General features: G+C 39.5%; 1 protein-coding gene across 1 annotated transcript; it reads right to left on the bottom strand.

Annotated features, from left to right (window-relative positions):
- Positions 1 to 2022: 2022 nt before the first annotated feature.
- Positions 2023 to 8137, bottom strand: emx1 (empty spiracles homeobox 1). Its single transcript, XM_041953301.1, has 3 exons — positions 7789 to 8137; positions 5565 to 5749; positions 2023 to 2558 (listed from the first exon to the last, which is right to left on the bottom strand). The coding sequence occupies exons 1-3, from the start codon at positions 8135 to 8137 to the stop codon at positions 2391 to 2393; spliced, it is 702 nt and encodes a 233-aa protein (XP_041809235.1). The 3' UTR covers positions 2023 to 2390.
- Positions 8138 to 17784: the final 9647 nt, after the last annotated feature.

The following is a 17784-nucleotide window of genomic DNA, read 5'->3' as shown; positions in this document are numbered from 1 at the left end:
TGAATGTGTTTCTACACCGCATGATTTAACACTCAACACGCAACTTCATAACCAACAATAAAACACATGCAATTTGCAGTGTTAGGTGAGAAAATAGAAGGCTCCAGTCTTCCCACAGACAACAAGTAGTCAACCAGTGATGATTGAAGCAGTCGTGTTTCCAGCACCTTTGCAGCAGCAGGGATCTGGTGGCTCCTTCCCCCACCTGGCAGCGCTCTGCTCTGGAGAGACTCTTGTTTTTCACGGTGGATTCCTGCTCTGATCCTGAACTCTCCTCTCTGCTGACTCAGGCGACAGGAGGCGCTGCGTTTAGGGAGACGGCCGTGATTTTCCCCTTAATTGTTTTCCTAACAGACAAATGAGAGGTGCGGCTCTCGTTACTCGTGCTGACCTTTTATCTAACCACCATGTGATTGGCCTCGACCACAGACGGGTTATAGTGTCAGAGTGAGCTACTGTACACGTTTAAACACACCTTTGATGGTGTTTATTTGGACAATAAGGAATGCTAAATTTCTTTAAACATGTATATGCACCTGCAGTGAGTATAGGATAACCTGGAAACTCAAAACAAGGCATGTGGCCCCTTTTGCAACTGCAGATGTCTGACGTATTGTGCACCTTTGTAAAAACTACTGCAGTGTATTTTACTTTCCTGCCTCCCCCCCTGTTCCTGGCTGTCTTTCTGTTTCTTAGCTTACAAAACAAGACATCAGGGTCAGACGTCAGGGCTCTTCTCTAAAGCCTCGGGGTCATTAGGAGGAGATTCCTTCCGTTTCTTTTGACAGGTGATTACTGAGGCAGTTTGGTGAAAGGACCACCGCACAATAGTAACTACTTTCCCTCTTTTTTTCCAGAGGTTGCACCCTCTGGATGGGAATTATTTCTGTGTCCGCCTTCTGCTGGAATTTGGAGGAAATACCAGCCGATAGGTAACACACCTGACACCTGTGCAACGGTCCTGCAACATTCCTGTCACCTAAAGTCTCCATCAGTGGTTCCCAACCTAAGAGGATCCTCCAAAGAGATTGTTGGATAATTTCTGGGGTGTCATAAAATATATTAATACCATTCAAATCCATCCACCTCTCCTTAAATTTTTACTTTTTGGGGGAAGGGATATGTTTAGCTTGAAGCCTAAAACAACCTGAAAATGGAGAATCCTTCTTTGGTTGGACTGTTCACCACTTCATGTGCCATGGAGTGTCTGCAGGTTTCCATTCCAGTCAAACACAGCATGTTTCACACTGATTTGCACATGCATGTTAAGCTGCAGAAGAGGACCTAATGAGTGAAATCTGCTGCTGTAATGGCTGGTTTTAAGGATAGCCTGCAGACTCTCCAGCCTGTGTGACATGGTGTCCAAAGTAAGCAACTGAATTACACAAAACATTACATTCCTCTTCAGAGAAATAGCTTCTGTTTTTATTTCTAAAACATCTTTTTGTAATTACATGTTCTGCTTGAAAAGTATGTTCTTATATATGCTTCATACTACACACAGCGCTTAATGAAATCTGCAGACGCTCGACAAATGGAGACGTCATCCGTCACCCCACACTGACAAATGTGGCATGGCAGACGAAACACAAAGCTGTGAACCTGCTTTCATTATGTGGCACAACTCGCCCCTAACACCAGAGGTCTCTGCAGCTTCTCATCTGTCCCAGAGTCATGCACAGCTGGTCGTGAATCGCCTCTCTGTGGTGAATCTTCAGTAGGAAGCATAACAGAGCGCTGGAATGGCTCCCAAGTCACCAGTGAAAATCAAATCTTGCAGGGAGGGACAGATGAAGATCTTCTTCAACACATGGTTCATTTCCTGCTTTGTTCCTCTTGCCAGTCACCACACTGTTCTCTGACTCACTGGGTGGATTAAAAGTGTGCGACAACATGTTCTGGTGACTGAGGAGAAATCTAAATTAACATGGCTCACAGGTGGCGGAGTGGGTGGGGTGAGCAATGAGGTGTTAATGACCTAAGCAGGTGGTAAAAACAGCTTTAATGAAACAAATAGCCTATTTTAAAAACAACCTTTATGAGTGGCCTATGTACAGTTAAAAAAAACCCAAAATGCTATGATAGAGGCTGACGTTGTTCCTCTTCATCTTTGGTCATCACACACCAAAGATCATTAAACGATTGAAGGATCTCTCCTCATCCAGAGACATTCATGATGGATGTCATTAAATAAGATGGAGTTTTTTCCAGTGTGACAGTATAGCACCTTGATGAAGAGATGTGCAATGATCACATATTTAGTCCTTGTGTCTTCCTCTAATGTGTCTAATTATACTTAATAATATTACATAATAAATAGTGTTGGTCCTCTGTTGCGTCAGAAGGGGACGCAGGGTTTGGGCAGCATTGTCGGAGGTTGGACCGCAGTTTTAGTCCTCTGAGGTCACGTCTATGTCCTCGGAGCTGGCCTGCTTGGTGGCGATGCGCCATCTGTTGATGTGGTGGTTTCCCTTCTTCTTCTGCTGGCTCTCCGGTCCCTCCTCCTCCAGCTTCTGTCGCTTGTACTTGGTCCGCCTGTTCTGGAACCACACCTTCACCTGGATAGAAAGGTGCACAAGTTTAACAATGAGGATGCACACTGGTAAGCAGACTGCAGTGTGAGGCTCAGGAGGTCAAAATAGTTTCACTGATTTAAATATTATCAGTACGCAATACTGACTTGTGGGCCACAGATGTAACTAATAGCATAAACATTGTGTTTTAGTTTTAGGGCCCTGGTGTTGTGCATGCTAGCTGACTAAATGTAATGAGGCCACCATTAATGTGTTTGATAATAAACCATTATTTTCATTGTCTATTAGTCTGCTGAGTATTTCCAGATAATCGATGAATCGCTTGGGCTATAAAATGAAAGAATATTTTTTTAAATGCACAATTTCAGTCCATGGTGACGTCTTCAAATGTTTTCTTCAACTGTCCAAAACCCAAAGATATTCAGAGCAGAAAAATATATTATATTATAGCAGAAAAAGGCAGCAAATCTTCACATCTGAGAAGACGAAACATTAAAATGTTAGAAATGTTTTGTTGAAAAAATGATTTAAATAATTTATTGATTATCAAAAGACTTATCAATTTTCTGGTATTTGACCTCAGTTAATCAGCTAATTGTTTCAGCTCTACCTGTGATTTTCCAATGAGAAGTTCAAATGTCCTCTGCTGGTGAGGAAAACACTCAAAATCACAATAACATGGAATATGACTTTCGCCTTCCATACCACAGTTTCTAATCTGTTTCCAAAATAAAAAGAATGTATACAATTCTCATTTGCTCTCAGTATTTGAATATATTCACCAACTGGAAACCAGTGTAGTTACATATAAACTGCAACAAATTAAAACCCCAGACACTCTCAACCCATCAATCAAAAAGACTGCTTTTCTCCTCCTAACTGATCCAGCAGTGGTTTACACCTTTGAATTGTCTGCCCCTGCACCATATGTCCCCTCAGCATCTGCTTTAAGGTTTACTTAAAAATATTCTGATTTAAAACTAAAACTATATACTGTTTGCCTTCATTGCTGAGCATGGCATTAATTCATGCAAAAGTTCAACAAGCTAAACAGCTTCCTGGCCGACTCATGTTGCTATGTATGACCTTGGAATATGAGCTTGGCTGACTAACCTATATGTGGCTGGGGTACATTTTTTAAATAGCAACACTCACACTCATATTAGTTTAATCCTGTCTGTCTTCTTGACTCTTCCTCGGCTTCAGGCTCATCCTATGTAGTAAAAACAGTTTCTCTGAAACTCCAAACTCTCAAAGTGTCACAATTTACTGTACAATAGTTTCCAAAGTTGGAGGAAGATGTCTAAAGTGGGGCCAGATACGAAGACTTTAACTGAATTCAAATGATGACTAGAAACTTGCTGAAGTGTCGTGGGCTAATTTAGCAGACACAGAAAAGGTGTAGCAGTATTTATGCAGCATTTCACTTCAGCATCCATACTTGTTTTCTCACAGTTTGACCATTCATTCGCCTGCTGAGGGTGATATTGAGTAGTAATGTCCATTTTCTAACCTCAGTGACTTGATCAGTCTACTTGTCCAAAAGCAGAGAACAGATAGTTGTATCAGATCAATAATGTTATCATCCAGTTGGATAATATGGTACTCTGTCTCTGCTCTGTGCACCTCACTGTTTTTGTTTTTATGTTTTTACAGTACACATTTCACCGAAGACTAAATAAACTTTGAGTGTGTTAATTAATATTCAGTTCACTGGCATTATAATTAGCATAATGCAATTGGTGCTTAACTGCAGGACACCTACTGACTGACACAAAACCTTAGCTTACAAGCAACATTTATCCATACTGCTGACTCAGGAAACCTCTCCTTTTATTGCCTATTAGGCCTAATTGACACCCAGATAATGTGGACTCATTAAACTTAACCATCGATAATATTTACACTGCTTTATCCTCTAGCACGCATGAATTGAACACCTTTAAGACACACTTTAAATGGCAGAGCTGCAGCCATGTCTGGCTGGGGGATGGGAATTATTAAAACTGAACTGCACTCATTTATGTGTGTCGAATATAAGTTTTCATTTCTGTCTTTAGTACAACTGTATATATTAGCAATTCTTGGTACTGTGTTGCAAACTGTGAGCCTAACAAATGTTATATGATATGATGCAAAGTGCTCATTATAGCCAAAGCAAACTATTTCACACTGTTAATTTATATTTTCCTCTGTCATTAACATTATAGTACACTCATATTATGCTACATAAAAGCCCATATTAAGATGATTCCCTATTTCTAAATAACAACTAACCTATAATTCAAACCACTGTAGTCTATGTAACACCAAAATAAAGAATATAAGACAGGTGCTACAAATATTAACAGCACTAACAACAGTTCAAAATGTCCAGAAATATTAAAACTACTGACTTAAATTGTTTCCAGTTTAATATTTTGCTGCTTTAAATTGAAGTGATATGATTATTATTGTTACTATTGACATGACAGCATTATGATTTAACCTCATGTTAACAATTACATTTTTAGTGATATTTCCATGTAGATTAGATGGTAGCTTTGGGGATGTAGCTGCTCAGGATTCAGTTGGGATATATTTATATTTGTAACATTTGTTGAACTCAGTATTTAATGTTTAAAACATCCAACTAATTTTCAGTTCAACCAGGTGGTTTACATTAACTGGAGAAAAGGAAGAAAAAATTATCTTACAACTCTCATAGTAGAAATATTCCCACCGTTTTGGTGTTACTTCACAAATAACAACGTTTTTTTTTGTTTGACTTATCGCGATATTTGAAGGCAGAGAACGCCAACCGTTCATTCATAATGTAACGGAAATATAGCCTTAGCTAAGAAAGGCTACCCTCATTAATCAAAAACAATAAATTTAGAAGGAAGAATTATCAACAAATAGACAATTTTAGCGATTCAAGGCTCAACTGTGAACCTGAACAATTAGTAAGCGTGAATTAGCCGTGTTTGACAGAGGAATCCAAACCCAGTCAACATCAAACCAACATTCGCTAGCATAACATTAGCTTACCTGCGTTTCAGATAAACTCAAGCTGTTTGCCAGCTGCTTCCTCTCGGCTCCGACGACGTAGTGGTTCTTCTCGAAGGCTCTTTCCAGGCGGAGGAGCTGAGAGGGAGAGAAGGCTGTCCGGATGCGTTTGGGTTTTCTGGCAAAAGGACCGTGGAGGAGCAGGCTGTCCTGGGACACATCATTACCTGACACCCAATTTAAAGAAGCAGCAAGGGCCGTCAGTTGGGGCTGGCAAAGGTAAGGTTATCATAACACCTCATTTGAAGTGGACAGTGCTGTCAGTGTGTTGAACCTGTATTATGGCTCCGTAATCAGAAAAAGTGTGAACAGTGTTAATGGGCCCTCTACTGCAAAGTGATGCTGGAGTTGTGGTCATGGTAAGGAGAAACAAAGGTCAAGCAAAATTTTGAATTTAGGCCTGTTTATAAAATTATTATTATTCCTAGAATTATTGTCATTCCTAGTATTAGTAATTGTATTTGGTAACAGCCTAATATTATTATTAATAATAATATACCAAAATACTTGGAGAAAAATAACCAGTTACAGTTAGGTCTACATAATGTTTGTAAGGCTTTTAAACTGCTTATGATGATATTTGAGGATAATGATAATTAATAATAATTATTATTATTTATAATAATAATAATAATAATAATAATAATAATGTGGTAATAAAACCATTTACCAAAATTTAAATATTTGCTGGTAAATAAATGTTTGTCTATTTTTTTTTATCAAATTCCTCATTTTTAATACCTGACATGCAAAATCATGTATTTTAATAGGCTTCTTTAACGCACATTAGGCCTTTAACCCCACATCTCCATCATAAGCAGTTTAAAAGCCTGACAAACATTATGTAGTTATGAGTATTATGGTCTAAATTGACAGTTTACTCAGACTAAATCAATTATATTAACATAAAAAGGAAAATGACATCATACTTATTTGACTTATTACCTATAATATACACATAGTCGGATAAGCAATTATATTCTACCAGTTTGATTTACAGTAAAAAAATAAATTTTCTAGATATTGTGTGTGAGCAGCCTTATTCAGTTTTTTTCCAGTTAATTGTGATTAATTAACTGACATCTTATTTTCACCCCGATATTCTTCCCAATTTATTGCCAGAAATGAAACTGAAAATGTTCTGAGAAGATGAGACGTTTATTTTGTGGTAAAACATCCCAAAAAGCTATTGTGATTTTATGATATAACAAAGTTATTTCGAGCGTTCGTTTTTTCTATATTTTTATTTTAAGATAATTATGCAAACGTTTTCCTTCGTTTTTGTCCTCCTCTATAGGATATTAACAAATCAGCCTAATAGGATACGTCAAACTGCCAGTGTGAAAATAGGTTGTTGTATTTTAAATGATGGGCATCATTCTGTCTTTATTGGAAAATATACTGTAATAATAAAAGTTCAATTAATCTCACAGTATAAGTGTGCCATAACAGGTCGTTGCGCATTTATTGGATAACAGTTCGTGCACAATCGCGCTGAGGTAAATAAATGACTGCAGGCTGTGTTCAAATCCTTTGCTGCTAATACCTGGGCAGGATTTCCCTCTGATTTGCCTCTCCATTCCCATTATACTAAATTTATTATCCTGGATTTGATCTATTTTGCCACTGCAGCCTGACTGTTGTGCGAGATTTTCCGAATGAAATGAAAAACGCTGTAGCCTGACCTAAGGCGGGTTTTCTTGTATGGAATAAAATCAGCATCAGAGCTTATCTTCTCCTGGCTGTGGCTTTGTGAGAGTATAGCTGCAGGGCGAATGAGAGTGGAAATATGAGAGCAGCCTGCTGCAAACTCGGTGGCCTTGTCGTTTATGCTATCTGTGGCTGCAATTTATTGTTTAACGAAGAAATATTCTCAGTGTTGACATCATATCGAGCCAAAAGTCATGTGTGGAGACCTCTCAATAGCAGACATAAAAGCACGCTTTTATTGCCTCCCTGAATCAGGTTTATTTTGAATTATGTAAACACCTTCTAAATTTTGTCAGGCAGTAAACCCATGCACCTAAATCTTGTTTATCCATGTGCAGAACAGCGTTTTGTGTCGTCTGGTCATTCAGACATAAATAACTGCACACGTCGAAATAGTTAGTGTAGGAGTATGAGGTTTAAGTGAAATAAAAATCTGTTTCAGCATCATATTTCAGCGCCCTATGCCTCTACTTAGCATCACCACCTCTTCGCTTACCTTGAAATCGGTGTCCAAAAAACCTGTTCCGTAGGACCCAGGGGTAGAAGTTGAGCGGGTCTCGGTGTTGCGTCCCGAAGAAGTGCGGATGCTGTAGGTGGGAGCCTCCGAGCTGGTGAGGAGCCACGGTGAGGGATGGGTGGCTCACCGTCTCTGGGAACACCAGGTCCGGGGTCTGATAGAGGGACCTGGTCGGCGGAGCCTGGTAACTGTTCATTAAGGCATCTGTCGTCGGGTTGGAGTAACTTAAAGCCGTCGGACGGATGGGATCCTCAGCGGTTAGAGGGTTCTCTTTTGCGACCAGAGACTCTATCGTGAAGCAGCGCTTTCCTGCAGACGAAAACATCATCTCTTGGTAGAAATAGAAACCAACACCAAAAGAAAGTGATCAGCCTTTCCTTCCTCTTGCTGGAAAAGAAATAAACCCCCCTCTCAGAGATGCGTCATGACCAAAGATGAAGGGGTGTTGGAGGGGGGTTGCTTTCACAAGCTTGTCCAGGGGAGACGCTGCTACAAAACTCAACAGTGCTGCAAATTGCCCCGATCCATGGAGTCTGTGCGCGCTCAGAGGGTTTCTGTGCACAAGTGCGCACCAAGTAAAAGCGCCTCCAACCTTCAATGTGGCTTGACGCTGCGCAGTGAGAGCGCTGATTGGACCAGAGCACCTGCCAATAGGTCTCCTCAAGTACCTGCTCCATAGATCACACAAGGCCGGGCAGCTTAGTTACAGAGGCACGCTGAGAAAACATGTGTGCTCCAATTAATGGCTCATTGTGTGTCCTGTTCCTGTACCTGAAGGGGAACAATCTGCCAGTGGGGGTGAGGAACTTGTTTCAGTGCAGCTTCAGTCATCCAGGACTTCTACAAGTGACCATATTTAACACATGGAAACCCGTGTGTCAGGAAGACGTCTCGTGGACACGAGTGGAGATTTCACTCCTTTCACAGCGCAGTGCCACATGTTGTTTTAATGTCGCTCCAGACGCGTTTAACCCTCATGTTCTGCGTTAAAACTCTTAATGCACCGGAGAGCAAATTAGTGCTGAACATGACCTCTCAGAAACGAGCTTTGAGAGACACTGTTAAACATCTGCTGTAATTTGACATTTAACGTATTTAACACAGTTCTAATTTGATTTTAATTGATGGCCAAAAACAACACGTTTGCCAAACCATCGATATTTATTAATTCCCTTTTCTCCGCTGAGTCTGCGTTCAGGTAAACGCGCAAACGGAAATATCATTTTTGTCTTTATTCATTCACCAACGCGAACAATTTCTGCTATCAAATAGCATATTCAGAGGCCTTTATTTATAGTTTAGCACTTAATTTGTAGTTTAATTCCTTAGCGTGGATGTGCAGTAAAGTTAAACTAGAATGAGGAAAATAACGAAAACAAATATTTGTCTGTCACTGTTTGTAGTTTCTCTTGTAAATAGCCCTGTTTGTGCGATATAAAAGAACTTCTTTACGTTTTGTTACCTTGATGAATACATTAGGTCAGGTTCTGGTATATAGGTTGTACTTGTGCAGTAGTGTGAAGGACGCACAGGCTCCACTGATGCATCAGTTAAAATCAAACGAATGGGGTCAGATTGGCTTGTTTTAAATGGATTTCATGCACGAACATCTTGGAAAGGAGACTAAATGAGGCCCCCACAGTGACTCGGCTGTGTTTGTCCTCTGTGAGGACAGTTTGTCAGCATGTAGTCCTGCAGCAGAAAACAGCAGTTAAGAGGCAGACTGTAATTGTCTTAGGAGCGACGCGGCTGCTTCGTCCCTCGGCTCTCAGCTTCCACGGTGCACTAACCAAGTTAATAATTATCCTCTTAATACGCTCGTTTGCGTTGAGGTTGCATTAGAAAATCATTACCGATGGAAATTATGAGGTAAAACAAGTTGTTGATTAGGCGTTTAGAGCTAAAGGCTCCTAAAGACGGCAGTAGGTCCCGTGAATGAGTCGGTGTCCGAAAATCTCCAGATTTTTCTTCCTCACTGTATTATTATTATTATTATTGTGATTTTATTTTTTAAACGCAATAATAGCTGTAAGGATTGTGTGGACAGATTAAAATCTGCATTTATTTACTGGGTGAGCTTTGAACCTCTTGATCCAGTTTCCCAAGAAATATGTTGCGTGACGCGTAAGAGCTGTTGGATATAACAGGCCTGTGGTCGCCGAATTGAAATGATTACCAATAAATGACCCCTGAATGGGGCTCTGCGGAGTTATTTTGCTTCAGGGTACAAATCTACTTCACGAATCTCCATTTTCTGTTTGAAAGAATTGTGTTTTGTTTTGTGGACACATTATAAACCCTTCCTAGTGACCATATGTGAGAATATGAAATTATGAAAAAACATACATGCACCAAGTAAATAACGATATGACGCCTTTGTGGTAAAAGTAAAGAGCGATTTTCAAGATTCAGTCTTCATCGCAAGATTTTGTATCTGAACTTTTCACCACAGTGCAGCAGCAGGAACTTGAGGGCTGGCCGAGCCGGTTGACTTAAACGCTGAAACCCTGCGGGCCTTTACGCACTGACCCTGATCGCTGCTGGTTAATAGATGGCCAAACCGCTCCGCATTAACAAAAACAAAGCAGTGCTGTCCAGCGCTGTTCCCGATCTCCCCTCAAAGCCCCGGAGTGCGTTAGTCTTCAATGAAAATATGTTATGGTGAAAATCCTCTATTTTCACCATAACATAATAATTAATTCACTATTTTAGGGTGCATGCGTTGCAATTAGTGGAAAGTTTTGACCTTCATTTTCATTTAATATACCATCTGAATTGTTGCGATTTGTATGTCCTGTGTGCTTAACACTGCATATCACAATGTCTTCAGATTATATATTAATCATAGGAGTAGGGGAGAACAGCCTTAGTTACACATTGACCAATTAAGTAAACCAAGAGAGAGAAGTTACCAGAAAAGGCTGTAAAGAGCAGGTCTGAGTTGTGGGATTTAACAGAACACAGCTGACATGCTGTTCCACAGCTAGAATAACAAGCCGATGCCCTTATATCTCTTTAACAGACACATTAAAAACGTTTATTTGACTTGGTAATTTGCCCAAGCTGTTGCGTGTTTTAGCATCATTCTGGGAAAAAAGCCACAGAGAACCACTGAACTGCCACACCTCGTGTATGTAGTAAAGAATGAAAAATACTGCTTTTACCCAACTTTACTGCTTAGTGTAAAAACTCATCTGATTTTTGCCAAATGGTGAAATGTAAAACAATTTTGATAAAAAATTATGAAAATGTGCATATTTTGTGCACCTTTGCACATAGTATAAAATATGTGTAACTATATCTTATTTTAAAAATCACTCTGTTTCAGCAAGATAATCTAGTCAGTATCAGTACTGACCTGCAGGAAGTCCCGGGTACATGTATAAAACCAACGCAGCGAGACAATTAAAACACACCAGTGAGATCAAAAATCTGATATTTCTACTGATTTTTGTCTTCTAACAATTTGGGAAAATGCAAAAAGTGTCTCAGATGACTTCACCATATTATTAACTGGGGCTAAGGTGATTTTCTGATCATTTAAGTTTCCTCTACACATCTTAACTCTTAAATCACTGACCAATAATTGTCCAAACTTTTGGCACATAAAAACAGCACTCACAGGCTGAGGGTTAATGGTCAATTTGTAAATCCGACAGTATTCCTAGGAAACGAGGGGCAAAGAGTGAGAGCACGCTCTGGAGACAGATGACCCAGTTTAACAGAAGTGCTGCCCTCTAGTGGTCACTGTCTAAACAAACCGTTCTAATGTTGGCGTGTTCACTGCTGATTAATGATTGAGAAAAATGCTCCTATTAATGAAGACAATTCTAATAGAACAATTATAGCATGACTGAGTTTTGACTGTACTGTATTACAATTTTTCATTTCCTAAATCTTATATTTGTGTCTGATTATTTAGCTGTGATGTTCTCTCTGTTCTTTGAGGATGAAAAGAAGTTTGGTGTGTTTTTAGACCGATGCTGCCATCCAGTGGTTGACCGGAGGCAGAACATGTTTATAGGATCTAAAATTTCCTGCCGAGGTCAACTGGATGTTTTGACCTCAGTTTAGCTCCTGGTCCCAGAGGTCCCACCCCCCAGCTGTTTCAGTGGAAAATGAAAAATATGACACAGATCAGACGTTAGTACAAAACTGGGAGGTTAATACAAGACTTGTTAATGAACATCACGTTACACCCTAACAAACTAAATCAGAACTGCCAAAGTTATAATCCATCACAATATGTTCATAATGATGTTTCCCTGCAGATGGATATCAGTTTCAGTGGTCAATCATGCCTTGAAATCACAAAATCTGCTCTGCTATGTTGCCTTGAAGTGGGATCCTGTGGTCAACATATTCACCACGTCAATCTGAAATGAAAAAGTTAATACAAATCAGGAGCTGCTGTTAAGGAAAGGGTGACCTTAATAAACCAAATAATCCAGGTTAATTTTGATTGATTGAAACACATCTCATTTTATTTTGTATCTTTGTAATCATTATTAAATAATTCTGCATCAGGATTGCTTTATACTATTATAGTCTGCTCAGTTTGTATTTCATACTGATATATGATCTGACCTTTCTCTTAATATGTGATAAACCAATAGACAGGGATCAGCAAGATATTGGGCATATTTTTTTTTATTTATTCATGAACTGACTCATAGCTCTAATTCTGGTCTTTGTCTTCTGATCTTCCTCCTTGATGTCGATTAAAACCATCAGATTAAAACCGGACTGCCGAGACCAGCTGAAGCTCCAAGCTCCCCTCTCACCTCCTCCGTTCATTAATAAACTAATTGGCCATTTTGTTTCGCATTAGCGTTGTGTGTTCAGCTAATCTATTCCACTTAAATACTTGGAAAATTTCACCCCATTATAACGGGATGGGAAAAGTAGCACGTCGCTGCGTTTGTGCCACCTGCATGAGAAGTGCGGTCGTTTAGCCACCTGTACGGGGCTGCGCTCCTCATCAGCATAAACAAACATCCCACTTTTAACACGGCCCGGAGAAAAAAATCAGTGTTCATGTGAAGAAAAGTTATCTCTCTGTAGTCAGCTTTATCTGGGATGTTTGTCGTATCTAAAAGTCGATTTTAACCATTTTATAACAGTGATGTAAACCTGAGCCCTTATAAAAAGCGTCATTTTTTAAGGTGCTGTAGACACTTACATATACAGTTTCCTATGTCATATTACAGGAATATATTGGCGATGTTTTAAGAGATCACATATAATTTAAAAAATTGCAAACGTGCTCGAAGACCGCTAATAAATGTACCGTAAATTTGTTTTGAAGCCATTTATAGGAGATGAAATCATTGAAATATAGAGAAGGGACTATTGCGTATCATAGACAGACTTTAGTCCTGGTTCTAATGTTATAGACACATCAAATATTTTTCCTTGTTCATTTTATTCGTTGTGCGTAAAAGACGCACGTTGGATAAATTACGCGTTATTTCGGGAGCAGCGGATTCCTCATTAGACACATTATCAGCGAGTCTCTGTTGGCCTTTAACTTCCCTCCTGGTGCTCTCTGTGTTCTGGCTGAACACGATGTGAACAGGAACTGCTATTTCCTGGGAGAAAAAGACTCTGTTCTCCAGATATCAGGAGGACCGCTTGTCAGTGCCCGTGTCAGAAGTCATTGTACATCTCAAATGCGGCCCTTTCACGGCGAGACAAAGGGCAGCTTCTACTTCAAACGGTGGTAATGAAAGCTAATGACTATTAGATGGAGTAGAGGGGCCCTCGCCTCTGCAAATAAAATGCAAAGGAGGATTTTTTTTTTTACAATCGCCTACCCTAAAACGCGCATTGGGCAAATGAAGTGCACTCTTCATCCTATTTGAGGTGGAGGTTATTGCTCTCCATGAGAACTTTCACACCTTCTTGGAGCTACGTTACGTCTGAGCTGAGTCATGTGACCAATGGCATCTAAATTTAGAGAGGAGAAAACACAGACACATGTTTATAGGTATTTAAAGATTCAGCTGAGTGATGTAAACACAAAGACACACCCAGTAATGATAATTATAGGCTAGATAATACAACAATTTCATGTACATTTACCTTAAAGGGATTTATCAACACCCACTTATGAAACTTCATGTTCAATAAGTACGTCCTTCATTTAGAAGAGCTGCTTATTTTACCATTAAGTACACAACAGAGAAGAATTTAAAAGATTCGCCTATTTTTTTATTCATATGTGAGAATTTATTGTTTTCCTTTGTCACGTGATAGTAAACTGAACATCTTTGGGTTTTGCACTGTTGGTCAGACATAACAAGCATTCTGAATAGTCCAACATAAAGAAATTAGGTCCAATTCCATTAATAAAATACATGACAGATAATCGATCATGACAATAATCATTAGCTGCAGTTTCATGACGTCTGTATTTGTGCATCTTAGCATTAGAGTCTATGAACAGCATGTTTAGTGAATCTGATTTAGGATGTTTATGGTCTGAATATGAAGTCTTACAGCCTGCCCTGTGGTGAGTCAGGTGTGAGCAGGTAGCTGCTAGTCCACAGTGTTAGTGTGGGTTATTTTGCTTGAACCTGACTCATCTGAGCTGACTTGTCATTTATTTAGTTGATCTCTTTGACCTTTTACTTTACCAGAATAGTCTCTTGAAATCAGAAGAGAAACTTTGACAAAACTGAAGCAGAATTTAGATAAAAAAGAAACAACTTAATTGAAAATTCTACATTATTTTCAGTGTCTGTTAATCTATAAAATGTTATGAAATTGTGAAAAATGTCTGTTTTGTGACGTCTTCAAAAGGATAATTTTGCTCTAACAACAGTTCTAATCATATAAGATGGGTGGGAAAGGTGGGAATGTTCAGATTTTAAAGGCTGAAACCAGCATTTTACGTCTTTTCACTTCAACGTCTGAAGTGATTAATCGAATTATCAGGATTATTTCAGATAAATTTTTGAGTCTAACTCATCTGTGTAGACTAATAAAAAATACCTGCTGTCTCTGCCACCAAGACAAACTGTTTAAAGTCAAAAGGAATCAGAGCTGATGAGAGCAAATGAAGACGTTACAGTTGCCTTCCATAACAAGCTTCAGCTCAGACCCTGTAGAGTCTTAAGAAACCCAGCCAGCGTTGGCATGTTTCCAGCCGTTAAGGTGCCCTGTGCTAATTGGGACGATGAGCCCGGTGACCCCCGCCCCTCCCCTCCCCAGGACTTTCCAGGTTTTCCCAGGCCTCTGACTGCTTCTTTCTTTCCCTCAATGGGATTACGTTGGGCTGTGGAGAGAGGAGAGGAGGGGGAGCTCTGACTCCCGGCTGATCACATCAGAAACGGCTCTCTGGGGTTTTTACACAAATTCAGCTCCTTCAGCCGCGCTTCAGCTCTAATCAGACCGAGTGGGGACGCCAGGAGAGAGTAGGCAGGGGGTGGCGGACAAGAGAAAGAGATCAGCTCTGTTACTGTTTATTAAACTTCTCTCTTTGATACTGTCACCAGCCTTCTTCTCCCTCTTGCGGCACCTCTGCTGCCGATAGTTTTGGTGGTTCTTAGATTTGTCAGCAGTGGAAGAAGGTCATATCTCTTTCACGTATTTACATATTGAGTGCAAAAACAGAACAGGCCTATAAATGTCCCAATATACGCCAGCATTAAGATCTGTTATTACTAGTTTAGAATGTAAAAATTCTTTGTGTTCTCCACCTGCATTTTATCTTTCTGCTCAGTTTCTTTCAGATTTTCTGGATTTTTTCAGAACCATTGCTCACATGGGTGTAGATGGAGCCATTCTGTGGTGGTGTACCACTACAGTAGTTAATTCGATAATTCTAATTTCTTCATTATTATATAGTTATGTAATCAACAGGCTAAACTCTGTTATGTATGGCACAGGCAGAGAGCAGTAACTACAGAGACAGTGAAAATAGGAAAAAGCCTGCGATAATTAATTGGGCTCGATATTGGCACTGATCCCCTGATTTGATCCAATTTTAATTGCCAAAGTCCATCGATTTGTTTCTATTCTGTTGCAAATTTTAATTATTTTAAAGCCGGAAATTACACATTTTGCATTATAATGTTCATATGGTTAAAATGTCAAACCTTTTTTTAGGATAAATTTGAAATTCTGTTAGAAGTTTGTTTTTCTGACTTTTTCCCTGTTCTTCAAATAATTTTTTTGGTTGAACTGCTCACAACTCCTGTCCACACTGAAGGCCATTACCTGTGGTTAGGCGTCACTAGTCGGTATTACTTCATTTTAAGGGTTCAAAAGCAAAAAATGTTGGGAGCCACTGATATAAATGAATCAGTATGCGATCTAGCAGCTGGTTTTATGGGTGTTTCAGGCATTTGGAGTTTTGTCCTGTTCATGTTCTTTTTCCAAAAGTTATGAATATTAGACATTGAGTTTATATGTTTTTTTGTCAATCAATTTAATGTCCATGCATTGTGAGAGGAAAATAGACTTAAGATATAAATGTACATATTATAATGACCTTGTCTGTATTCTTACTGCAACATCACATCTTCATTCCTTATCAGCTCTTCTGGTAAATTGCGCTTTTGTAAAGTTGTTTGATGCAAGCCAAAAACAGGTGACATCATTATTAGCACAAAATATTTCATGTAAAACGCTGTAAGGATTAAAGAGGTGGAAACCACCACTCTGTGTCAGCTTTCTTTGTTTAATATGGCCGAGTTATCCACGGGACAGGACTTTCAGCTTGACCACCCCAATTAGCGGCTCTGATGGACTTGCTACTTTGCTACATCCCAATCCTTTCTACACGCTGTCTTCTCCACAGTTTTATCCCTCATGTCTGCCAGGCAGGCTTCAGCGGACAGCGTGAGTCCCTTTCCACCTGGAAGGAAAGACGACGATTTTGAATAGAGCAGAGACAGGACACCTGCCGGCAGTGGGTGGGCATGTGGGAGCCCTGTCCATTGAGAAGCAGTGAGAACAGGCGTATTGACCGTTTAAAGAGATTAAACAGTGAGACCCAGCTCTCTAGCCCCGAGACAGACTGACCCCTACCACCCCGGGTTACAGATATCCCAGCTAATCCCCGAGCTGGTTATTTATTTGCTTAGCTTAAATCAGAGGGGAACCCAGTCCACCCCAGACTTCAAGCATAAACGGACTTAGATCAAACCAGGGAGGAAATGTCTCCATCATCTCCAAACTGGGCCCAGAGGGAAGAGGTCAGAGGGTAGGATGATGATTTGATGGGATACAGGCGACAGGTTTTCTCTCTCAAGTTAAATCAGTTCCTCATCAAACAGGCAAACAGTCAGTTATTAGATTTAAAATCAGGGTTGAGAAAAGTCTCACCTGTTTGTTCAGTGTTAAGAATCTCATCACATTTTCTTTACTAATTGGACAAATGATATTTCATGTAAACCTGTGCTTTATTTGTTTTTTTTTTTAAAGCCCTGAAAACACGCTTTCAGTTCTTCAACATTTCAATACAACATTATATATATTCTGACATATAATTTATTAAGACTTTAACAGGTTGATCTGCTTCTGTGTGGGTGTGATTTCAGCGAGAATCAGAAATCCTCAGACACAGATCCCTGACAAGAAAAAAAACTTTGGTAAAATTACGCAGCAGAAGCTGAAACGGGTTTCAGGGCCTTTGTCAGGTTTGATCACTTCAACTGTGTCACGTGTGCAAATAATGAATGCAGATTTTTAAAATGTCACCTTTAGCTTCTGAACCCTTTTCTAACATGTGGCTGAATTGAAAGAATGAATAAGACAAGGTTTCCGTTAATGTCATAAAATATATTTCTGAATATTTGATTCAAATATACAAAAAAACAGCATGTGAAGTGAACTCATCAAAGAGCAACAAAATGTAGAAAATTAAATATATAACTATACATCTATTAAATATTCATAGTTGGAGACACAGGCCTCCTTTCTCAGCTGTATGTACAGAACGTCTTTTTTAAGTCCAGTGGTGTTCGC

Source organism: Chelmon rostratus, chromosome 15 (assembly GCF_017976325.1).
Source record: "Chelmon rostratus isolate fCheRos1 chromosome 15, fCheRos1.pri, whole genome shotgun sequence".
NCBI classification, from domain to species: domain Eukaryota; kingdom Metazoa; phylum Chordata; class Actinopteri; order Chaetodontiformes; family Chaetodontidae; genus Chelmon; species Chelmon rostratus.
Note: the sequence above shows the minus strand (reverse complement) of the source record. Positions and strands in the feature narration are given on the sequence as shown.